Here is a 26971-nt window from a genome sequence, read left to right on the forward strand (position 1 = left end):
TTGCTTGTCGCCGAAGAACCCGACCGGTCGGTCCCACGGAAATCTGTAGAATTGCGCCGGTTCCCCCGTGGGCCCGTTTGCGCAAGTAAAGGCGCCGGCGCTTAGCGAAGGATGTGACGAGAGGTACGATGCAAACCGGAGCGCGATCCGTTTTCCGAACCGAGTCAAACTAGGAAGAGAAGGATGACAAGAGAATGAGTCCAGAATGCTGCATCTCTCATCCGCTCGGCCCGAGGCTCGGGGGCCGCTGGACTGTGAATGTGCTGCACATTTCCTCTCAACTCCATGTCTGTGTCTCGTCTCCGTCCATGATCTCTGTACGTCACCCGTGGGCTTCTCCTTCGGCTCCTCGCCGTCTGAATCTCTGTCCATCCCTCCGTTTCTCTCTTCCGCTCAGGTACACGTTCACCGGCATTTACACGTTCGAGTCGCTGATAAAGATCCTGGCGCGGGGCTTCTGCATCGGGCCCTTCACCTTCCTGAGGGACCCCTGGAACTGTCTGGACTTCAGCGTCATAGTTATGGCGTAAGTTAAATCAGAGACTCCTCTCAGCCCTTCACGTGTGATTCGAGCCCGGCAACTAAAAGGGAAGTCGCCGAACGCAATTAGAAAACAAAGATTTTATTTAATGCATTGCTTTATCTAAAAATAAACATTGCAGTGTTACTGCACTCTTACAAAAAAGTGATGCATATAATAAATATATATTTATTTATTAAGCTGCTACTAAATATAATGCAGAAACTTTAAAACAGAATATATTTTTTGGTAAAGCTGCTTTGCAACGATTAGTATGGAGAAAAATATACAAGGTTCGTTTAAAAAAAAATAATTAAAAGTTGTAAATAAAATAGAAAAGATTATTCTTTATGTATGGTTTATAATAAAATGCTGTTTCAATATTTAGACATAAACATTTCATGTTTAATTAAGCGGTTTTCTTGAAACGCGAATTAAACGAATACGAATTATTTAAAAATAAATAGTTTGCATCCTACAGTAAATTAAATTAAGTTAAATTTTTAAAAATAAAATAAAAGAGTATGTAAATTTACTTAAGTTTAAGACCCTAAAAACAGATAAAAAAAAAGAAATAATTTGAATTAAAAAAATGATTTAACTTAATTTAACGTTTAACCTAATTTCCTATATTATATGAGATAAAATGACCACATAATTACAATGCAAATAAGTAATAGGAAAAAAGTAAAAATATATAAAAAACATGTGAAATTTTTTTAAATATGGTTTAAAAAATTGTATGTTTTACTTGCCCCTAAAAAATGAAAAAGATGCATTTTTAGCTTAAAAATGTCAAAAACAGTCATTGCAATTTAGTTTCCTATTTTATTTATTTGAATGTAATGCAATGTACTGTTTGATTCTTCTCATGTATCTAAATTTCACTTTGAATGCTTTTTTGCAATTATTTGCGACGTTTCCTTTTTAGAGATCTCTAAATACAAAAAAAGAGAAATTCCTGAAAGCTAAAAATAGAAATGATGTAATTCACCATGCTATCTAAAAACAGGCGTCTTCACGCTATTAGCCACTTTTTCAATGACCGCGTGTAACATTACTTTCGTAGATGATTTTAGGCACAATCGGAGCCGCCGGTGATTGGTTTGCTTTAGGACTCGGACGCGAGGAGATAATGAGACAATAAAGGCACTGTTGTTATTTTCAATAGGCTGTAATAATCTAATCTCAGCTGCTTGACCCGTGATGCTGAGCTGGGGACGGTGTTTGTGATTAATTGTTACGAGCTCTTACCCCGTCCTCGACCCCGATCCCGAAACACGCGTCGCCACGGCAACGGAGGCGCGCTTGGATACGGCCGCGTCCCTGGAGCTCCGCTCGAATGTGTCACATCCAATAATATCGCTCTCACCTCGGTTACGGGCTCCTGCTCCTAAAGAGAGCGTCTAAAAGCTGAAATGTCCCGGGAAATTCACTTTTAAAGACGCCGGCGTGGAGACAGACACGCACGATTTTTTCAGATGGCGCTTGTTTTTAGCCTTCAAGGAAGCTTCAGACACAAGCACAACATTTGATATTTAATGACAATTGTATAATTAATATCTATTTTATTATAGTTCTAATTATTAACTTAATTTTAAACAACAATAAAGTTACCTTTTATCAAATGTATGAAAATACAATGATTAATTAGTTTATTAAATACTATGTTTAATGTGTTTAAAATATTATATTGTATATAATTATATTATATTTATTTAATTGTTCTTTGGGGTCAATAAGGCATTTTTAATTAATCATTTTATTCAGCAGTAAATGAATAAAAAAAGTGACAATCTATCTATCTATCTATATATATATATATATATATATATATATATATATATATATATATATATATATATATATATATATATATATATATATAAAAATATATATATAGTATACCAATATACATGTACATAATATAAAAAAACCTCAAAATAATTAAAACACATTTAAAAATATTTTATTTAAATTTAAATATATGAAATATGCAAACTTAATTTACATATAAAATACATTCTATAGCAATAAATAAAATGGCAATATTTTTATTTCACATGAATGTCGACCTTTTGAAAAGATTATGAAGAAAAACTTTCCTTTAACAAAAAAAAAAGGTAGAAAATGTATCTTTGCATTACAGGAATATATTTTTCCCTCGTCCTACAGGTAACAAAATAGTTCTTTTATAATGAAAAAAATATATATAAATATTTTATTAGATTTGCAGCTGTTGCTTGCGGATATTTTACAATCAAATAAAAAATCTGACATCTGACAAGATCTAAATAAATGTGCAGTTGGTTTTAACACACAGGACTGGGGCTGAAGTTAATTGAATTCACTAAACGTCTGAGTCACTTTACAGTATTTACATTATTTATCAGCCGCCCACAAACCCGATTAGCACAGTTCATTCAGTGAATCACGAGTCAAATGAACAGCGTGATTCATCTCCAGCGATTCCCTCGGGCCAGCACCGCGGCCGTCTCTTTTGTTAAAACGCATTAATTGCAGAACTTTCTCCTGACGCTCGTTAAAGTTCACTTCTTTAATTCACTTCCCCTTAACCCCCGAAGGAAAAAGACGTTTAAAGAGACAGTGTTTTTTAAATACCGAATGACTATTTTGAAGGGTACTGTCTCTTTAAACGCCCGAACGTTCGAATCTCGGCGAGCCCGAGCCGTGATGAAGTGCTTATTTCTCGTTGTCCTTTACGGCTTTATTTCTCCGGCTTTAACAGGCCTCTTGTCCTTGAACCGGGCGTCTCAGAGACGTCAGATGGACCCGCTGCCAATAAGTCAGGGGTGTATTGGGATGTCGTCGGCGCTCCTGACTTCATTAAAGCCAGACGGATGACGGCCAGCGCTGATAAATCATAAACGCGTAGCGGTCGGCTCCAGTTGCTATAGAAACAGAACGGCGTCGTACGTCTGCGCTCTTTACGACGTCTCTGTATGAGAAGAGAATAAAGTAATCCGGACCTCATTCCGTCTCTCTAAACCGATCTGAGCCGACTTAAAGAGAGCGCAGTCGTCATTTATTCACCTGCATGTTGCTTCCGGTTCATATGATTTGCTTTCTTCTGTGGGGCATGAAATAAAATGCGCTTAAATGGCGTTAAAATGACTCAAAAATGCGCTATAACATTATTAATAATGCTGTGCAATTATTAATTGCATCCAAATGAAGTGCATATTTATTATGTATATGTAAAGTGCACGTGCACGTATAAATTTGTTTGTGAAAAAATTGTTTGTGTTACTGCTGTCAAACGATTAATCGCAATTAATCAAATTCAAAATAAAAGTCTTTTGCTTAGATTAATGTATATATGTATTTATATATATGTGTATATATATATATATATATATATATATACAAACATGTGCAGTATATATTTTGTAAATATTTACATTTATATTTTTTCTTATTATAAATAAATAAATATATAATAATATATAAATATAATATATAAATAATATATAAATATAAATAAATTTGGTTTACGATGATAAATATACACACCAAAATTTTATTTAGAAGTCTAAAATAGTGCATAGAAATTTTGAGTTTATCAGTACATTTAGAAATCAAGTTTTGGTAAAAATAAAATGTTTATAAACACCCCAAACGTGCATTTCAGTTTTCATCTCTACACAATTTTTTATATAAAACAGGAGTGAAAAAAATACCTAAACAAACCTAAATTATAATTGTTTTAATCGTAAACAGCATTTATTATCTAAGGCTGAATTAATGTATTTAAATTAAATTTACTATATTTATTTAAAGTGATATAAATAACTTTGAGTGCTTAAAAATTGCATGGGACTATAAGCACAGCACATTTCAGATGATTAACAAAAACATTAACTATTTTAATTATTAACTACTTGATTTAAATACATTTAATATTTTAAACGTGCATGCTCCACAGAAGAACTAAAGCCGCTCGGACCGAACTGTTTCTTTAAGTTGCTTGACGTTTTAATTTTCTCCTTTTCTTCTCTTCCAGTTGTTTGTCCTTCGACCCACATAACTCTAATCTGATTCTGCAGGTTTCTAACAGAATTTATAAAAGTAGGCAATCTGCAGGCCCTCCGCACGTTCAGGGTCCTCCGCGCTTTGAAAACTATTTCCGTAATCCCAGGTAAGCGCGAGGGTTTCCGCTCGGTGTCCAGTCCAACAGCTCGGGATCTGACCCGCATCCGGTCCACCTCTTTCCCAGCAACTTCCCAGCACTCCTGCTTCTTCGTTCTCCGCCGTGTTGTTGGCCCGTTGTTTGGTGTTGTTGTCATTGTCTGTGCTCCGATTCTGGCTCATTGCAGATATGTTACTGAGTTTGTGGACCTGGGCAATGTCTCAGCGTTACGGACATTCAGGGTTCTGCGAGCGCTGAAAACTATCTCAGTCATCCCAGGTGAGAGGCCGGACGCCGGACGCCGAGGCCCGCGCTGCTCATGGATGACCCACGAGCATTTCCACCGCTTCCAGGACACTCGTGGAAACGTGGAAATGCAGAATGTAGGAAATGAGACTTTGGAGCCGGGCGGAACTAGTCTGCTGGTAACCCCCCGAAAACAGAACGTTGTGATAATGTTGCCGTTAGGTTTCGCGAAGTAAAATCATTTTCGTTTAACGGCGTTGTCGCATCGCGTTGCACTGAATTGGAAATGTTTCGTTTTGGACTCATTTTGAAAGAAGGACGAAAGTAACGATCGATGCTTGTTCGGTCCGCTTTAATAAATAAAGTTAATCCAACACAGTCCTTTGAGTTGGGAGGACTTGCTTTTTTACTTGTGTAACAGCGAATCAAAAAAACGACTGAATCGACAATTTTTTTAATAGCTAAAACAAACCACTTACTTAAAAAAACATAAATTAAATTGATTTTTGGTTTATTGTTACACAAGCAAAAAAAAATATGTACCTGATAAAAAAAAATATATATATATATATATATATATATATATATATATATATATATATATATATGTATATATATATATATATATATATATATATATATATATATATATATATATATATATATATTTTTTTTGAGTTCATTCAATTAACAATGTTTTAACAAAAATCCATTCCATTCACAAACATTGTAGGAATGTTACTTTTGAACATTCTCAGAACATTCTAAAAGTTGTTACATTTAAAAAAATTTATTTAAAAACTTTCCGGGATGTCCCATGAACAGTAAATAAATGTTTATTAGCTATAACATTCTGAGAACATCATTAAAAAGCAGATAACTTTGAAGGAGCGTTGCTGGAAGAGCGTTTGTTTATAACTTCTAAAAACCTTCTCACAACGTTCTGAGAACGTTCACGGTTACCTTTGGCTAAAACTGACTTATGGAAACCCCGTAGGTGTTATTGGTATGAATTATTTCCAGCAGGCTTGAATGATGTTCAAGTGACTGCCGTGGACTGAAACCGTCTGGTTCTCGAACTAAATCTCCATTCATTTTCTCCTCAGGGAAGGTTTTATTTTTAACGGTAACCGTTCAAGACAGAACGACCGCGAGCTGTGAGCCTGTATATAGATGCTGTACCTGTTCACATTATTTCAAATTAATAGTGCTTAACGCGTAAGTTCGTGATGAGAAACTACATTACCCATGATGCTCTACAGAAATTCCACCAAACTTAACTCCCCTCCCTCTCTCTCTCTCTCTCTCTCTCTCTCTCTATATATAATTAAGATATCAGTCATTGTTTTTTATGAATGTAAAGAACATCTTTAAACGACTACTGTTATATTTCTACATGTTTTTATTTTGATTATGCCACTCACAATGCTTCACGGGATCGTAGTCCTTTCATTAAAGCACACTTTTCAGCCTTTTCACAAAGACTTCCCTGTGAGAAAAATGAATGGAAAAATACCGCTGCGCCTCGAGAAGGACCTCCAGGTGAAGCACGTTGCATTGTGGGTCGATCACACGCAGAGTGAATGACAGCAGGCCGGACGGTTCACGTTTCCTTCAGCTGTCAGCTCGGGGTTCAGTTAACTCGCTCCAAAAGTCTCATTGACGTGTTGAAAGCATGCGTAGCTGTAGAGAAGCCCATGAACAGACGCTTCTCACGGAACGAGAGACACATATCTATACTCAGACACGCACACAAACACATATGAAACAGAAAGCATGCATGCTCTTATATATATATATACAGTGGTGTATTCCAGGAGATAAGCGTGTGTTCTTGTTCCGGGGAAGCGTCTGTCGGGAACCGTCACGTTTTGTGTGCTTCCTGCGCTCCCAGATGTTTGTGGAGACGGTCTGGTGGTGTGTTTGTGCTTGGATGTGCTCTGAAGGATGCTCTCGTGTCAGAGACGTCATCGTCCAGGGTCTGCCGGCGTTCACAATCTCAGAATCCTGTTCGATTCGCGTGCCATCGTTTGCTTCATTTTTGAAAGACTTGATTTGGAAGAAACACTGAAGTGCAATGCCAAAAAAAAAAAAATAATAATAATAAAAAACAATGAAGCAAAGAAATGAAGTAATTCAAAACTGATTAAACTTTGATTTGTAATTAAAAATAATATACAATACATTTTGGAAGCACATCTAATTTTGATTTATATATATATATATATATATATATATATATATATATATATATATATATATATATATATATGTTTTTTAATATTTTTATTACTTTTTTAAATGCATTTGTTTATTTTAATGTTTTCTTTTCAGCTTAGTTAACTATCATATTGAAGCGGTGGGGTTACATGGAAAATGTATAAAATATTATTTGTTATTTGTCACTGAAGATGATTAAAAAAAAATTATTTTATTCAATTGTTATTGTTAAATGACTAAAAATGGTACCTTGTTCACGTCACCCACACTTTTTCACCTCTGGTTTAAATTAACATTATAAAAAAAAATAAAGTAAAACTAAAATATATATTTTTATTATTACAATTATTATATACATATATTTTATTTTATTTATTTATATATATATATATATATATATATATTTTTTTTTTTTTTTTTTTTTTTTATGATTTTTTCTAATTTTTATATACTTTTATATTTATGCATTATATAAATATTTATTTATTTATTTAATAATACGTGAATATATTCGGATTCACAATTCAAACCGAAGAACTCGATCTGAATTCAATAGAGATTCTTAATCCGATTCTGAATGGTGCGCGACCTGATATGATCTGGAAAATTAGTTTTAAAATGTAGTGCTGTCAAACAATTCATATAAAGATATTTTAAACATGTACCTTTCTTCAATATATACATGCATGCATATATATATATATATATATATATATATATATATACATATATATGCATGCATAATAAATATACAAAGTATAGTAAGAAAGTAATTGTTTGCCAGCACTTGGTTTTGTCTGTTAGCGAGAAACACATGATTGTTCCGCTGCTGATCCCAGGCCTGAAGACGATCGTGGGCGCTCTGATCCAGTCGGTGAAGAAGCTTGCAGACGTGATGATCCTGACCGTCTTCTGTCTCAGCGTCTTCGCTCTCATCGGCCTGCAGCTCTTCATGGGGAACCTGCGGCAGAAATGCGTCCGCAGCACCACACACTGTCTCAACACCACCCTACCTTCATACAACAACAGCACTTTCTTCTGCAATAACAGAAGCTGGTCCTCGCTGGAGGACTTCGTCACTAATGAAGGTCAGTGGGAGGTCTTCTGAGCGGTGAGGATGCCGTGGGAGGCCGGGGTCTTCTGAGTGGGTTTGAGTCTCTGTGATGATATTCTGAGAGGAAGCGGAGGGAGTAGTTGTTGTGCGGTAAAACGAGCTCGGATCAGAAGGTGGGAAATCCTTCGAGTTCGTGCTGAGACGCGCGCCAGACTCGGACGTCTTGGAAAATGACGTTGTTCAGATCCGATCCGAGAAGGGTTTTCTGGCAGAAGTCAAACAGCCTGTATTTTAAACTAATGTCATGCTATTACGGTATTTATATTTTCAGTTTAATTTTAATTTTATTTATTTATTTACTTATTTATAGCTTAGGTTTTAGTAATATAGTATTGTTTAAATATTTCAGGATAGTTTTAGTCATTGTAATAATTAAATGTGTGTGTATATATATATATATATATATATATATATATATATATATATATATATATATATATATATATATATATATATATATATATATTTATTTATTTAAATATATATATGTATATATATAAATCTTTTACAATTTATTTACTAAAAAAAACAGATACATTTTTGTTTCACTTTTAGTAATTTTGTGCATTTGCTTTATATATATATACAGCAAATGCACATGAAATATATATATTAGTTTAAACATGTATTTAAATTATTATTTTTATTGATTTTATCACTTAAACTTACAATTACTTCAGTCAGTCATCTAATTTTAATTTTTTTCGTTTATTTTAATATTAATTTTACATTTTAGTATTAACTTTTGCATACATATATATATATATATATATATATATATATATATATATATATATATACACACACATTTAAATTTGTATTTATATTTTAGTAATTTGAGTAACATAAATGTAATTATTTTAATTAGCCGCTAAGGCATTTGTTACAATTTTTATATATATATGTATATATATATATATATATATATATATATATATATATATTTTGATGTAATTTAATTTCAGCTATTCTAAACGAAATGCTATTCTTTCGCCAACTCCGCAGATCCGCTCACATTAAACTAAATTAAAGATAAAAGGTTTAGCTTTCTCTTTAAAACCTGACGGCGGGCGACACACCCGAACGCTTCAGGCTCCGTGTCTCTGAGCGGTTCTCTGAATCCCTGAACGAAGCCCGCTGCCCGTAACTCATCAGCTGAGCCACGGCGACGTCTGAGACGAGATTTCGGCTTTTTTGGGTCGGTCTCATTTCATTAGAATAGCAATTAGGACGCCGCTGGCTCTCGATAAGTTGACCCGCCGAACGCAGATGTAGGACACGGACGGAAATAGACAAGTGCTTTGTCATGCTTTGCTCCAAAACATACAGATCCGCTCAAATTCAGAGCGTTTACGGGTTTCCTTTTTACGTAAACGCCTAAAACGACTCGACTCAGACGGTATAATGTGCTCCTAGGGGCCGTGTTTTAGTTGCTGTGCCGTAGGGGGCGCTAGCGTGCGTCTTCTGGGCTGAAAAAAACACCAGCGAAGAAGAAAGCCGCTCAAACGTTAGCATTCTGAATAGTCTCTTTTCCTGTTTTTGATGCTTTATAGGTTCAGATATTCATATAACAAAATATTCGATAACTAAATAGCGACACAGTACTATACTTAAAGCTAAACTTAACTCCGACTATACTCTAAAGTGACTATACTCTATACAGCTATAAGTATGAATGTAAAGTATTTGTGTACTCAACGTTTAATACTGTTGAAGTGTACCTAAAAGCTTTTATTTACTAGAAAGTGGGCAGTTTAGTCACTTTATATTGAAGTAGTACACTTACGAGTGTATTAGTACACTGATATTTGTGCACTTGCTACATAGAGTATGCTTAATGTACGCTTAAAATGATTAAAAATAGATAAATGTGTTTATCTGCCAAAATGTTTCTTTCATTGCAAACAATGCTTTTTAGCATGGATTTTTTTTTTGTCTTGTTTTTGGCCAAAATATCTAGAAATTCTCAAATAAACCGAGATTTATTGCCCAGTCTTCGGGAAACTGATCAAAAAATTATATATATATATATATATATATATATATATATATATATATATATATATATATATATATATATTTATTTGACAATAATTTAACACTATTAATAATTAAAAACTAAACATATATATATATATATATATATATATATATATATATACAGTATATATATATATATATATATATATATATATATTATTGTGTTATTTAGTTTAAGATTCTAGAAATAATTTCATGCATGTATTATTTATAATATTTAAAATGTTAGTGAATTGTAATAAAAATTTAATATTTGTGAGTAATATATATGAGTTCTGTGCATATTTATTATATAAATTATATTTTTAAGTCTTGTTTTTGGCCAAAATATCTAGAAATTAAATTAAATAAACTCACTTCTGCTAATTTTATTTTATTTTTTTATTTGAACGTGCGTTTTTAACATCGTGAGAACGGTTATTTAGAGGTTACAAAAACATTAAAATAAATATATATTTAAAAAAAAAAAAAAAAAAACATTTAAAAAAATACATAAAAATTAATATATATATTTGTATTCCTCCAGATAATTTCTTCAAAGTGGAAGGAGCCAAGGACGCCTTAATATGTGGGAACGCCAGTGATGCTGGGTGAGTTTACTGCGCTTTATTAACGATCTTTTATTTCCTGACAGAGCTTTCATGTCATTCACGAGCTGGAGGCTCTTTCCAGGAAATAGTCTTTTTCTTCGTGACTTTGTGGCATGCATATCCAGCGAGGTGTACTGAGACTTTTAATATTAGACGTTTTTTTCTCTCTTTTTTGTATGTCGAGCGGTGTTTTCACATATCTTGAGAGGTGGCTTAAGTATTTAAAACAAGGCCATTTGTGCGTGAAAACGGATTTAAACGTGATTCGTCCAATCAGACGCGAGGGGCGGAGCTATGCGTCAAAGGTGAAGCTGCGTGAAACCTGATGAAAAACTGAAATAAACAGGAATGAAAAAATATACAAACGTGTTCAAAGAAAAAATATATAAAAACTAATACAATTATTTAATTAATAAAAAACAATACAATGTATGTATTTTACAATGTATATGATATTTACAGGGCTCAATGGCATTAATAAAAAAACCTCAAATTTAATGTAATGTAATAATAAAAATTTAATAATGATAAAATAAATTTAAAATAATAAAGAGGTCCTTGGCAGGATTATTATAGTACAAAACTAAAAACTATATAAACATAATAAATAAATAAAAATAAAGGAAATAAAATAAAGTATAGAATAAAATTATGTATATATAAATATATAAATATATATATAAATATCATAACTGAATTAAATGCAAAAAACTAAAACTATTTTGTAGTGAAATCTTTGCTTTGTGCAGAATAGCTGACATGCTTTACTGAGAATCTAAGCACAGTACTGAATAAATATAATAATAATAATAATAATAATAATAATAATAATAATAATAATAATCCAGGCTGTGGTGTGAAATCCTGCAGCTCAGTGTGTGTGAGTGTGTGTGTGAGTGTGTGTGTGTGTGTGTGTGTGTGTGTGTGTGTGTGTGTGTGTGTGTGTGTGTGTGTGTGTGTGTGTGTGAGTGTGTGTGTGTGTGTGTGTGTGTGTGTGTGTGTGTGTGTGTGTGTGTGTGTGTGTGTGTGTGTGTGTGTGTGTGTGTGTGTGTGTGTGTGTGTGTGTGTGTGTGTGTGTGTGTGTGTGTGTGTGTGTGTGTGTGTGTGTGTGTGTGTGTGTGTGTGTGTGTGTGTGTGTGTGTGTGTGTGTGCGTGTGAGCGTACGGTATTATGGCATGAAAGCGTCCACTCAGGAGGGATTTGTTCAGTATGTGCTGATGGTCATTTCTCTGCTTATATAATCTCACCCCGTGGTCATGGCAGAAGCTCTTGACATCGTCAGTCTCTTACGAGAAAACTTCCAGCTTACTTAACAGATCACCAGGTCAAGATTAGTCTCTGAACTACCAACACGATCGCAGTCTACCGCACGCCTTCTGTCTCCGATAGACTTCAGACTCAGCTTTCATCTCAATCTCAGCTTACTGAGACTTTATTGGAGATATAGAGTGACGAGTGATATTCAGATGATTTTATGCAAGTGTCTGCTGTTATAAAGATCTTACATTACAAGCTATCAGAATTTCATCTCAGTTTTTGGCTTCATAAATATCCATCTGCATCACATTGCATAGGTTTGCTAAATTTGGGTCTGAATAAAACGGAGCTCTTTTTCCTCCGTGAGACCAGACTGTGTAGATCAGATGACGACGGCTTTTATTTTCATTTTTAAAAATGTTCAGGTTCAATAAATGTAGTTATTTTAGACTGTTGTGTTATATAATCAAGTTTTACAGGGTTAATAAAAAATATATGTAAAAAATTATATGCCAGGCTTTACAGGCTTAAATCCTAAAACTAATTATTTAAAAAAATTTTTTTGGTATTTTTGGTTAGGTTCCATTAAAAATATATATATATATATATATATATATATATATATATATATATATATATATATATATATATATATATATATATTTATTTATTTGACAATAATTTAATGTGAGGCTTCACAGAGTTAAACACCATTAATAATTAAAAACTAAACATATATATATATATATATATATATATATATATATATATATATATATATATATATATATATATATATTATGTATTATTTATAATATTTAAAATGTTAGTGAATTTTAATTAAAAATGTATATATATATATATTTGTGAGTAATATATATGAGTTCTGTGCATATTTATTATATAAATAAAAATATATAAAAATAAATATATATATATATAATTTCATGCATGTTTTATTTATAATATTTAAAATGTTAGTGAATTTTAATTAAAAAAATGTATATTTGTGAGTAGTATATATGAGTTCTGTGCATATAAAATACACAATTTAAAAATTTTTTTACATATATTTGCAAGTCTATATTTATATATATATATATATATATATATATATATATATATATATATATATATAAAAACAGTTCAATTAACAATTTTTTTTATTTTTTATGATTTAATATGCTAGGCTTTACAATGTGAAATGCTACTAATGGCTAAAATAAATGTAAAATATAACACAAATAATATTTTATTATGTTTTCTCTGAAAGCATCCTAGTGAAAATGCGCCGGACAATAGTTTTGTTCCATTTAACTTTGAGAGAAAGTATAAAAAATGTTTGGACTTTAATGGAATCATTATCCGTGGGCCGCTTCTAGGATTTCACAGAGCGCTCGTCCTTCTGAGGGCTTGATGTTTGGAGACATCTGCAGAGCGTCTGGAACCGTAGTCCTCCGTCTCTGTGAGAATCAAATGGATAAAACATTATCTTAAAAGCGACTGCTAATCGATAGCGTGATATTTCAAAATCCCGAGCGTTTTTGCAGTGGAACGTATTGAGCAGGTAATGGAAAGAGCGTGAAGTCGTGAATCACGGGCAGGCCTGGAGATGCTGATTGTGACATCTGGCAAAGAGCGAGCGTGTGTGTCCGCGTCTGATAAAACGGTGTGTGTGTTACACGTTCAGTTTATTCAGCGCTTTTACGAGGGTCGTCGATCTTCTCCAAACAGAACATGCATCAGCTGCTTAGAAGTCATCATATGACGTTGCTAAAATGATTGTGTATTTGTATTTGCATAATTTTCCACGTACTGCACGTTATTGTTTCTCCTCTAAACCCCGCCTCCCGAAACGACCGATTTGTGCAAAGCTAGAAAATCATTCTAATGAAGTGACAAACAAAGTAGTTTCACTTTCGCGACGAAACACAGCGTCTCCGGAACATGGCGCCCTCAGCGACGCTACATCCAGAATGACCTGCAGTGGGCAGAGCTATGCAAATAAACCACACTGTGATGTAGAAAAGTGGGGGCGTGTTTAAACGTCATAAAACTGAAGGGCCTCTCAACGTTACGCACAAATGCTCTTTCAGAAACGTTAATAGAGTGTTCGAAGTTCTCTGTTATTTAATCATATTTGCAAAACATTAGCACAAAAAATGTTTTTTAAAATTGTTTGTTTCAGAGAACATTCAAAAGTTAACGATTCATCTTATCTGAAAGAAAACAATATATATGTGTGTGTGCTGTGTATATTTATTATGTATATAAATTCTTTGTATAAACGCACATGTATATATTTCAGAAAAATATGATTTTTTTGTATATTATATATATTTATATGAAAATATCCATGTAAATATTTTCTAAATACTGTATATATATATATATATATATACATATATATAAACAAAAACTTTTATTTTGGATGTGATTAATCCTGATTAATTATTTGACATTTACATAACCAAGAAAATAAAACAAAACAATAATATAAAAATAAAAGAGCATTTTAGAGCTTATTTTTGTTAGCCAAGCTGTTTCTTATATGTCAAACAATTTTTATTCAGGAGATGTCTGAAACAGCATTCGTGCAAATGTTTATACTAAACAACCAATAAAACCATATTTAAAAACATTGCGATGAAGGTTTTATCACGATGTTCTAAAATATCGATTCCTTTTATGAATCATCTGAATGAACTGATTCGCTAAAATGAATCACATTTCCCAATGCTTTCGACCTCAAAATAAACACATTAAAATAACCGTAACATAAAGTTTTCTGTCCTGTCACTTCACAGCTAATGAATAAATAAATAAATAAATTCAGAATCCCTAAAACTGTAACAACTGTAAAAATGGAAGCCCGAAAATAAAAAGTCATCCAAACTATAAATAAAAATGTTAATTAAAATGGGGATGAGACTAGAATAACAGAGCTCCACAGACAAGTGTCGTAATAGAAACTAGCGCTTCTAAATACAGCACTAATATAAGTGTAATGATGTGCTCCGCTGTCAGCTATCGGTGGTGTATGAATATTTTTGGAGAGCCCATCAACAAATAATCGCTGACCTTCATCACGGCTGACCATCAGCTTTATCGCCGCTGATTTCTCGGCGCTCCACACATCCCGATTAAAACGTTGTCTGGTGTGTCGTAGTAATCATAGGGTGTTAGTGGACGTTCATTCAAACGGGATTCTATTAATAAACTGTGATTAGCTCGTGTTCTGACCTTAACGGTACGAGAGGTCACTCGCATGAAACCGAAGGTTCGCTCAAAATAACTCGGTAATAAACAAGCGAGCTAACAGCTTTTGTGGCTTTTAACGGTCTTTGTTCACGCAACGCGTCTTCTGCTCCCAACTGTACTCCATTTATTATTTGTTTTTATGTTTTTACTAGTTATGTGCATCTTCATAACTAAATCAGATGAGATACGCATTTCGGTTTGATTCGACACAATGCAATATGATGCAATGAAATACAATTATATATAACAATTATATATATATATATATATACATATATGTATGTATATGTATGTATGTATATATATATATATATATATATATATATATATATATATATATATATATATATATATAGGTCATTGATAATTTTCTAATAATGAAAGTATAGCGAATCTACCGATAAATACCGATTAAATACCAATAAAAAACTATACAGATAAAACACAATATTTATTTAACTTATTTAACTTTACTGAGTTAATTAATTTCTGAGTGATAGCTAGATAGGTTCAAAACCATTATGAAATAATACTTTTTAAATACCGATAATTAACCGATAATGTTGAGTAAATGCCGATAACCTATTTATTTATTCCGTTATTACAAACAATAAAATTGTCTAACCATAAAGAAGTAATACTGATAACTGGTTTACTGATAAAACCAAGTACTGGTTAAATAAACAATACTAAAAATCTTTATTTCTTGTTTGATATTTCATGCTATCTATCTATCTATCATTAAAACCATGTGCATTAAGTAAACATACTTTTAGTGTACACTAAAGAGAATATCACTCGAAGCAATATAAAGCTAACAAGCCTAAATAAAATCAAGGCCTGTGTGCTGTAATGTTCAAGAGAAACGTGTGTTTTTGCCCAGAAAGAGGTGATGCTGGTTTATTGTGATCAGTATGATTAATATCTCTGTATGTAGGTCGTACAGCAGGGTGAAGCTGTAGGTGAAGCTGCTCTTCATCGCGTTTGTTTTCTTTGTTGGTTTATTTCCCTCGGGGATCAATTAAGTGAATTAATCCAGTGGTCTTATTTTAGCCATTGTTAGCGTGCAGCTCTGGTCACCTCGTGAACCTGGACGGAAACCTGAGTTGAAGGCTGACGGCGTTTCAAACAGAAACGCTCGCCTCGTTTCACCTCCTCGCCTCTTGTTATAGACCTGGAAGGGTCTGAGGCGCTCGGACACATAAATGATCAAACTGCAGGAGAAGGGACCTCCTAGATACTTTAAGTTCATAAAACAACGGGGTTTTTTCCTGCAGTGGATGATAAATAAAAATTAAATTAAATTAAATTAAATTAAATTAAATTAAATTAAATTAAATTAAATTAAATTAAATTAAATTATTAATTAAAATAAAATAATGAAATAAAATTAAATTAAATTAAAAATTTAGATTAATATAAATAATAAAATAAGAAGTGCATAAGATATTGACACCCCCATTATGAACATTTGTTTTAAATATAAAATATACATATTTAAATTTATTTACACACATAATATAAAAATATAATATGTTAAGTTTAATTAATACTTTTAAATAGAATGATACATATAGCATACATTTCTATATATTTCTATATTAATATAATGTATTTTTATATCACTGTAGTATTTTAAAATTCATTATAACATTTTATTCACATGCCATAGACATTATATTATATTATATTATATTATATTATATTATATTATATTTTATTATATTATATTATATTATATTATATTATATTATATTATATTATATTATATTATATTTGAATCATGAAAGTTTACAAATGCTGGTATTTTTCATCACTAAATAGCGATCCGAGTCCTTTTTCTCGCGGCGTGGGTCTGATGCCAAGCAAACTCTCTCCGTGCTCGTCTATATTACTTTCCCTAAATATATCAGCCTCATCGTTACACAATAAAGCATCGACGTCTCGTCACCCGAGCTCTCTTTGTGTCTTTGTAGTGAGAGGTTTAATCTTGCGCGTGTCAATCCGTCCGATCGGAGCGCCATCCGATCCCAGCAGCGTCCAGCGATCAGACTCCCAGAGCAAGTCACCTTGAGTCCATCTTGGCTCATAACAGCATAAGAGTTATTCGCACAGAACCGCAGATTGGTTTACACGCAGAGATTCCCAGAGCCCGTCCGTCGGCCCCGGGACCCTGACGGGACAGAGGGACTCTCTGGAGCCCAAAATAGAGCATGTCGAAATGCTTTGTGTCCCGGCAATGTGCTCCAGCTGCCAGCGTGCTGAGAGGAGCTTCTTTGACAAATACTCCGAGTGACTCTGAGCCGGAGCTCAATGACAACAGCAGATCACCGCCAAGAATCAGGGCAACACTTTTTAGCGCTTGCAAACCATTTACATGCAGCCGCTTCCCTTAAAAAAGAGCATTTCATCCTCAAACACGGTGCATCTTGAAGCAAGTTTGCAGAAGAGGGTGAATGTCTCTTGACCAGCTCTTTTTTTGTGATTTGAAAAACACTAATGAAACTAGCTTTTGAAGTACATTGCTCTTGTTATAAGGATGTTTAGGTAGTTTTAATTTTTTTAGGAAAACTAGAAAGAAATAGCGATTTAACATTTTATTGTCAACGAGAACTAATACAAAAAGTAAAAGTAAACGTTAAGTACAAAAAAGTTTTAAAAAATTAAATGTTGATTTTTAAGAAATTTTTAGAATTTTTAAAAGAATTTTTAATTTTTTTAAACTGTTGATAAAAACATATCAAAATAAAAATAATAACAACTGAACTATTATTTATTCCTTCATTTCTTTGATATTTTTTACTGTCGATATAAAATATCTGAATAACCGTTAAAATGATATGTTGATATTAAAATGCTAATATATATAATATATATATATATATATTATATATATAAAAAAAATATATATATATATATATATATATATATATATATATATATATATATATTCATTTTTTTTTTTTTTTTTTTTTTTTTTTTTGGTCATTAAAAATTAAATTCAGTAACATTTTTTTAAAGGGAAAACAAGACAATAATCTGATTAAATGTTGATCTTGAAAGCATGATAAAATAATACTGGTTTGCAGATTTATTTGTCATAAATAAATAACAACAACAATAATAATAGCAAACTGTTACTTTTTTTAATTGGGGAAAAAACACTGATTAAATGTTGATTTTTTTTAATTACTTTTTTTTTCCAATAAAAGCTTAATAACTTAAATAATAACTAAAAAATACTGAACTCTGGAAAAAAGTACTGATTAAATCTTGATTTCAAAACCATCATATGTTGACCTTGATGAAATAATAGTGATTAAATAGCGATGTTTCTCTAGTCAATAAGAAATAGAAAATAATGAAAACGTTATCCGCTGAAGCATCACATTCGTCCTAAACTGAAGGCCACGCTCCGGTCTCACGAGGACGGAAGCGGCGCTCGGTATCAGTGCGTCTGGGGCCCGGGGCCCCGTCCAAACCCAGCTGAAGTGGGGCCCGTCCATTAGCACGTCCTTCAGGGACACGGCGAGGTGTGTGAGCGTGATATCGGCCGTCACCAGCACCTTCAGACTCTCAGCAGACGAGGCTGGCGCCAGCGGCCCTCAGCTGTGTGTGCTTCAACGGATGCTTCACCCCAAAATGAACATTCGCTCACGAATTACTCTCCTCGGGTCGTTCCAAACCCGTGAGACCTTCGTTCATCTTCAGGACCCCATCAAGACGTTTATGATGATGGCCCTCAGCGTGAACACAGATTTAAATATTTAAACAGTTCTTCGCATGTGCTGTACACAAGCATATACTATGTTACATTTATATATTTTATATATAATATAGAATTTATATATAGTCAGAAGTTTGGAAACTTATTTTTGAAGATGTTTCTTATGTTCATCAAGGCTGCATTTGTTTGATTAAAAAGTAAATTAGCATTTAAAATAATGGCTAATAAAGTTTAAAATATAATTTAGTTCAGAAATCATTTTAATATGCTGATTTATTATTAGATTTATTAAAGTTGTGTTTGGCAAATATTTGTTTTGGGAACCAATATATTTTTTTCCAGGATCACTTGACGAATAAAAAAGTGTGTGTGTGTGTGTGTGTGTGTGTGTGTGTGTGTGTGTGCGTGTGTGCGTGTGTGCGTGTGTGGTGTAGTGTGTGTGCGTGTGCGTGCGTGTGCGTGTGTGCGGTGTGCGTGTCTTGTGCGTGTCGCGTGTGCGTGTGCGTGTGCGTGTGTATGCGATGTGTGTGCGCTTGGCGCAGCGTGCGTGCGTGTGCGTGTGCGTGTGTGTGTGTGTGTGCGTGTGTGCGTGTGCGTGCGTGCGCGTGCGTGTCGTGCGCGCAGCGTGTGCGTGTGTGTGTGTGTGTGTGTGTGTGCGTGTGTGTGTGTGCGCAGCGTGTGTGTGTGTGTGCGTGTGCGTGTGTGTGCGTGTGCATACACACACATGTAAATATTTTCAAAACAAATGCTTCATGTATGTGTCTCTTTATATACATAATAAACAAATAACTTTTATTTTGGATGCAATTATTCACGATTATTCATTTCATAGCCCACATGTCATAAATCTAGAACGCATAAAAGTTTCACTTTTTGAAATAAGTTACCAAAAAAAAGACATTTTTCACAATATTCCAATGATTTGAGAAGCTCTTGTTTATATAAACAGCAAACCTATTTCCTGAACACGACACGGGACCGTGGCTCTAATAAGCTCTTATTCCTGTTTTCTGCAGCAAATGTCCGGATGGTTTTGAATGTATGAAGACCGGACGAAACCCGAACTACGGCTACACCAGCTTCGACACCTTCGGATGGGCTTTTCTCTCGCTCTTCAGACTCATGACTCAAGATTACTGGGAGAACCTCTATCATCACGTCAGTATCGCTCTCCTTACTTCACACTCACCAGTAGCAATTTTGTGTTTAATGCTGCATTAACTAAAACGAAAACTAACATAAAATATACATGCATACACTACCATTCGGGGTCAGTCATTATATTTATTTTAAAAGAAGGAAAATAACACAGCTTCCATTCAGCATGGACACATTAAATTGCTGAAAAGCGACTTTTATAAATGAACGCATTTCAAATAAACGCTTCACTTTTCAAATTTCTATTCACAAAAAACAAAATGCATCATGTATTGTGTTTCCATAAAAAATATTATTTTAATATAATGTTTTTAACATTGATAATAATCAGAAATGATTCCGAAAATGAATCGGCAACGATGCTGAAAATTCGTATTTGATCGCATAAATAAATTTACGGCAGAACAGGTATTCACATACAAAACTGCTGATTTAAATGACAATAACTTTTCACATTTTTACTGTATTTTTAATCCTATAAATGCACCTCTGGTAAACAGAAAAAGCCTACAGTTTTGAAGGGTAGAGAACATGTAGGAAATGTAGGATTCAATGTAATTGCGTTGCATCGAAAATGATGGCAAACCTTTGGACGGTAGTGTATGTAGAAACCGTAGAACAGCCTTTGATTGATCAGTCTGACACTAATTACAAGCCTGTGAACAGAGACGTCGATAAAGTGATCTGCGAGACTTACGCTGTCTCTGTGCTGACAGGCGCTGCGCTCGTGAGGAAAGCCTACATGGTGTTTTTCGTGGTGGTGATCTTCCTGGGCTCCTTCTACCTGGTCAACCTGATCCTGGCTGTGGTGGCCATGGCATACGAGGAGCAGAACCAGGCCACCATCGCTGAAGCCCTGCTGAAAGAGCAAGAGTTTCAGCTCGCCATGGAGCGGCTCAAGAAGGAACAGCAGGTGCGTCTCAATAAAGCATTAGGAAATAAACCAATGGGGCTAGACTTAGTCTGCTTTGCTTAGTCCAGCGATCATATGCTGTGCTTCGTTAAGCATCTAATGGGTTTTCACAGTGAAGCTCGGCACTGTGTTCAATTACACACGTGCACCTTATAACTCTCACTGTAAACTTGACCATCTGAACATCTGTGCATGAGCTGTGAGATTAATATGCATTTGGGAACGCAACCTGTGCTAGATTCACTTTATTTACATGCAAATGTAAGTTTACAGGATTTCACTAATATCCTGCCAGAATAAAAGCTTAAACTTGAAAGGGTTAATCTTTAGTGATTGAAAGCTTGAAAGCAAAAATTTAAGGTTTGCATAATAGCATTAATCACATTCGTATTGCTTTTCTTTTTAGTTTTCCAGTAGCAAAGTATTTCTGTCTTAATTAGCAATGTTAATAATTATTATTTTATTATTACTACAGTTATTGTAATAATAATAATAATAATAATAATAAATATTAGTATTACAACTTGTGGTGTAAAAATAAATACATCTTAATTTAATAATAATAATTTAATAATAATAATAATAATAATAATAATAATAATAATAATAATAATAAATACAATTATAACCTGTGGTGTAAAATAAAACATATTATAATCACATTTCGTATAGTTTTTATTATCCTGTAATATTGTAATTTACAAAAAGCAATGTATTTCTGTCTAAATTTGTTTTATAATATAAAGAGTTTATAAATGATAAAATAATGATAATAATAATAAATATACATGATTTAATCAATAACTTACAAGAAGTCGAGCAGCATCATGCCCATGACTACGACTTTGTGTCTCTCAGGCGGCTCAGAAAGCACAAGAAACCGAGTCCATCTTGACGGCTGACGTGTCGCCGTTCTCCTCACAAGACAAAGGGAATCTGGACCGGAGGAAAAGCTCGAGACCGCTGTCTGAAGGAACGGAGGACGGCAGCAACGACAAATCAGCCAAGATAGACACTATAGAGGGGATGAAGGTAGATTTGTTATCCATCACTCGTTCACCTGTACGCCTTTTTATTCTGATAAGTGCACACCAGAATCAAAATGTCACGATCATTTACTTGCTCTCATGTCTTCTAAGATGTTCATTTACCAAGAAATTAAGCTTTTTGAGGATTTCTCTCCATATAGTGGACTTCAATGGTGGACAATTATGTGATGGTCCATATTTCAGTTTATAACACAGATAACCCCCGGTGCTTGATTCTGATTGGCTGAGCCGTTGTAAATTATTCTACAAAATTAGTTTACTTTATATGTTGCTCGTCAACCACTTTGTTCACACCACACCTGTTTCTGAGGAACCACATTGTTTGGTGGAAGAATAATGTTTTTTATTAACATCATTACATTTTATTTCGTGAAACCTTACTACACATATGTTATTAAAGCAATAAACCCAGTGAAGCCGTGGTTTACAGTAAATTTACTCTGCTTCGCGTCACGCCTAACAACACCCCTTAACTGTTAGGGCTTGTTGGGGCTTGTTGCTTTATTAAGTGCAGATTCAAAGAGCTCTGCATGATCCCAGCCGAGGAATAAGGGGCTTGTCTAGAGAAAAGTTCTGTCATTTTCTGAAAAAAATATATCTGTGCACTTTTTGATCACAAACGCTTGCTCAGTCAAACCGTTGAAGACCACTATATGGAGAAAAATCTTAAAATGTTTCCTTTCTGTGCGATTGAGGAAATACATGAACGTCTTGGATGACACAGGGTGAGTAAGTTATCATCAGATGTGATATGACTCTTTAGCATCTTAACGCAAAGTCTATAACATACTCTGCTGACAGCGAGCTGTTTTGGTGCATGTCCCTTTAAATGCTAATGAGCTCCGCTGGTTCCGCCCATTTCTTCTGCGCACTAACGAGTATCACATCCAAAAACAGAACACATCAATCACTTAGAAGTCATTCTTGTTTACACCTGCACCTGCGTCTAGTGTGCAGCTCACTAGGGGCGGAGCTAAGGTTAAACTGTCAATCAACACTAGTGGGCGGAGCCTAGGTCAGGATCCCAGAATCTGAAATCGACTTGATTCGATGTTCTTTTAGGGTATGTGAAAGTGAATTTTGCACCCCTCATTTCGTCCTTGTGTTTCTAGCAAACGCACTCTCTGCTGGTCATTACTCTGTCCCTCAGAGCCCGACGCAGAGAGTCAGGTCAGCATCTTTAACTTCCGGCCGCCGAACAAAGACTCTGAGGTGGACTTCGCGGACGACGAGTTCAGCAATCACGGCGATTCGGACAGCCGCGCCGGTTCGCTGGCTCTGCCCTGGAGCCGGAGACGGACCAGCGCTCAGAGCACCTGCAGTCACAGCTCGCAGTTCTTCTTCCCCAGCCTCAACATCAACGGCAAGCTCTTCGTGGCCATGGACCAGAACGGCCTCGGGGGCCCGGGGCCACTGTCTCCGCTGCCGCTTCCCGCCTGCACCATGGAGAAGGTCAAAGAGGAAAGCGTAAGTGGCTCGGTGCTTCCTGGAAATCAGAAACAGCTTGATTGATTAGTAATGGATGAAGAAGCACGGCTCCTGTGGACCAACCAGTCTCGTGAAGAAATCGAGATATTTCTACCAAGCATTTCATTTGTTTTGCTTAACTTGGTAATCACGTATGCCAATCAATAACGGTTAATTTATTGATAATTATCAATGAACACTTGCTTTTATACAATACTATAGCAATAATAATAATAAATAAACAAATAAATGCATTAATAATATTAATAATAAAAACTACAAACACAACAGTATAACAGCAACACTAATAACAAATAACAATTATTGTTGATCATTAACTGTAGTAATAATAATATCAACTAAATAATTATTATAATTAAAATAATTATTATTAATGACTAAATAACAATAACAATAATAATAACAATTTATAATAAAATAAATGTTAATCATTATGCATTATAATGTTTCATAGTAGTAATAATGGTGTTAATAAAATAATAACACAATAATACATCATATTAATTTTATTATTTAAGAATGATAATACATTTTAGAAATATTTTGTAACATTTTAAATTTGTTTGATCGATTTATTTGTTTTAAATGGTACTTTAGAATATAATAATAATAATAATAATAATAATAATAAATAGTTATCAGATGATTGAACATTAAATTATTCAACTAGTCAGACTAAAGAAAAAAAGAAACCTAACGAAACCGAAGCCTTTTGTAAGAAGCATAATTATTTTTGTATTGTGGCATTTGCCGAATATTTATTTCATATTTTTTCTAACATAAATTTGGTCGAATATGCCCATTTCGGTCCGATTCAACTCTGAACGTTGTCAGTTTAAAACAAGCGAACTCAAGGTTAAGTGTTGTGTGACGAATCCTACAGTAGCTGAACGTTTCCCAGAAAGCTCCTCATCTTCTTCAAGGACAAACATAAGAGCTCCGGTCTCTGAACAGTCTCCGGTCTCTCCGTGTTACAGTACAGTCTCTAGCTGTCAGTCACACTGATAATATGCATTATGCTCTTGCCTTCTCTGAGCTGATTTGGACGAGATCTTTTCTTTTTATTGGTAGACTGCAAACATGCTGTGTAATGATTAGTGTTGCATAAGAACCTCCACCTCTCGGCTCCCGCGTTTGCAAATGTTAATTTGTCTGCGCGTCAAACAGAATAACTCAAAGACTCAGGTAGTTTTAATGCAATAAGTCTCGGGACCAGCAAACATTATGGATTTTTTATTGTCTAGACATTATGCATTATCAGATATTAAGCTGAAAGCAGCATAATCTAATGGTTTGTACAGTACAGAAGTTATTGCAAGGATATTGCATGGATTGCATCTGACAGAAAAAACTTGTAAGACCATGTCTAGGTCATATTTTACCCTAGAATCATATTTAGCTATATATATATATATATATATATATATATATATATATATATATATATATATATATATATATATATATATATATATATATATATATACATATCCAAAGCAACTAACAAAAAATGAACAAAGACAATTTTGCAAAAAACAACAACTATTAATTATTTGTGCATATTGATTATATTATTTATTGGTTTTAATTTCATAATTTGAATATATTTATTTAGAACAACAACAATATTACCAATAACAATAATAAACATCGTTATTATTATTATTTTAACTATAATGCATATTAAAAATTTTATAATTTTATTATAATATATAAAAATATATATATATATATATATATAATATAATAGATATAGTATAATAAATATTATTATATTTATTTATTTATTTTATTAATGTACTTCTTTTGGGGTGAAATGCATGCCAGACATGTTCTGAGCAGGTATGTGGAGTTTATTTTTATATATTTTATCTGTTCACATACAGTACAGACATATTTATCAAAACATGACTCAGCGGGCAGTGAGGGGTCTGTGATTGGAGAGAGACGTCGATGTTGCTTTTCCCTGGAAACACAAGTACACTTCCCAGAATGCCTTCTTATCAGTGTACTCAACGGCACAGACTGAAGCGCCATACGAACCTCTTCAGATGCTATATGCTGCCATTAAACAGAAATGCACTACATGCCTAATTAGCAATTATTACAAGCATCTGTTTCATAAGTGACTGGAAAAGTGGTTTCCGTACATGCATACTGTACGATACATGTAAAGAAAATAATAATAGATAGAAGATAGTGTATGTTATTTATTATTATTATTATTATTAACTGGAAAATTGAATTGTGTGTGTGTGTGTGTGTGTGTGTGTGTCAAGCATGTTCTGCTTTTAAAAATATTGCATTTCTTACATGATTAAATATATAAAATATATTATATTATATATAAAGACACTTACTGATTCACAGCAAGAATACAGAGTTATACAATGAACGTGGAGCAGCTCTGATATTGAGAAATTATAACAATTATAAACATTAGTTCATACTGAGATATCTTGATTTATGACTTGATTGTTGTCTAATAAGAGACACATCTTTAGATAGCTGAGGTCTTTTTCTCGTCTAAGCAGAAGCAAAATTTCAGTTTGCTCTTCGTTTAATCCAAATGCAGTCTAGAGTGTGATTTTTTTTTTTTTGACGTATTTAAAGTGATTTTTCTTTCATGTGAGCTTTTGAAATGGAAGCATGTCACATTCTGCCAGAAATATCTGAATTACTCAGAAAGGAAAGGAGTCTGAAAACTGTCTGGACCGTGTGATGGAGGCACGGATACCCCGTTGTCTTGGCGATGTAGTCATGGTAACGTAGCAACAGATGTTGAATAAGAGTCACAGCAGCAGCGTCTCACACACACACACACACACACACACACACACACACACACCGGTGTTTCCCGCTCGTCTGAACAGCAGGAGTGGGCGTTCTGGTGGGCCGCGACGAAGTGCTCCTGCGTCATTCCTTTGATTACCTGCGATCAAAAACACATTATATAATCAGAGGGTCATTGTTACAGACAGGCATCATACCATTGACTCGAAGACCTCAGATTAAAAACATTACAACAGCAAACTGATAAAAGCGTTTGACAAAAATTAACGCATTTCCCAAAACACCCATTATCACTGAAGACATCTGCTGCTGAAGGTTAATCGCTGCTTTTATTGGGCTTTTGTTTTGCACTAAACAGAATTGATTTTTAAATGCCATTAGGAGTGTTGCAGCCAAGTGTGTGTGTGCGTATGCGTGTGTGTGTGTGTTTTATGGAGTCAATAAT

At 33.8% G+C, this 26971-nt stretch overlaps 1 protein-coding gene across 1 annotated transcript in view; it reads left to right on the forward strand.

Annotated features, from left to right (window-relative positions):
- The window catches only part of scn5lab (sodium channel, voltage gated, type V-like, alpha b), a 260523-nt gene that overhangs the window by 42176 nt on the left and 191376 nt on the right, over positions 1-26971 (forward strand). The window contains exons 5-11 of the mRNA XM_043225867.1: positions 398-526; positions 4588-4949; positions 7976-8224; positions 10817-10880; positions 20142-20287; positions 21000-21196; positions 22055-22228. Coding sequence (XP_043081802.1) covers positions 398-526; positions 4588-4949; positions 7976-8224; positions 10817-10880; positions 20142-20287; positions 21000-21196; positions 22055-22228 — 1321 coding nt within the window. The remainder of the gene's footprint in view (positions 1-397; positions 527-4587; positions 4950-7975; positions 8225-10816; positions 10881-20141; positions 20288-20999; positions 21197-22054; positions 22229-26971) is intronic.

Source organism: Puntigrus tetrazona, chromosome 24 (genome assembly GCF_018831695.1).
Source record: "Puntigrus tetrazona isolate hp1 chromosome 24, ASM1883169v1, whole genome shotgun sequence".
Classification (NCBI taxonomy): Eukaryota; Metazoa; Chordata; class Actinopteri; order Cypriniformes; family Cyprinidae; genus Puntigrus; species Puntigrus tetrazona.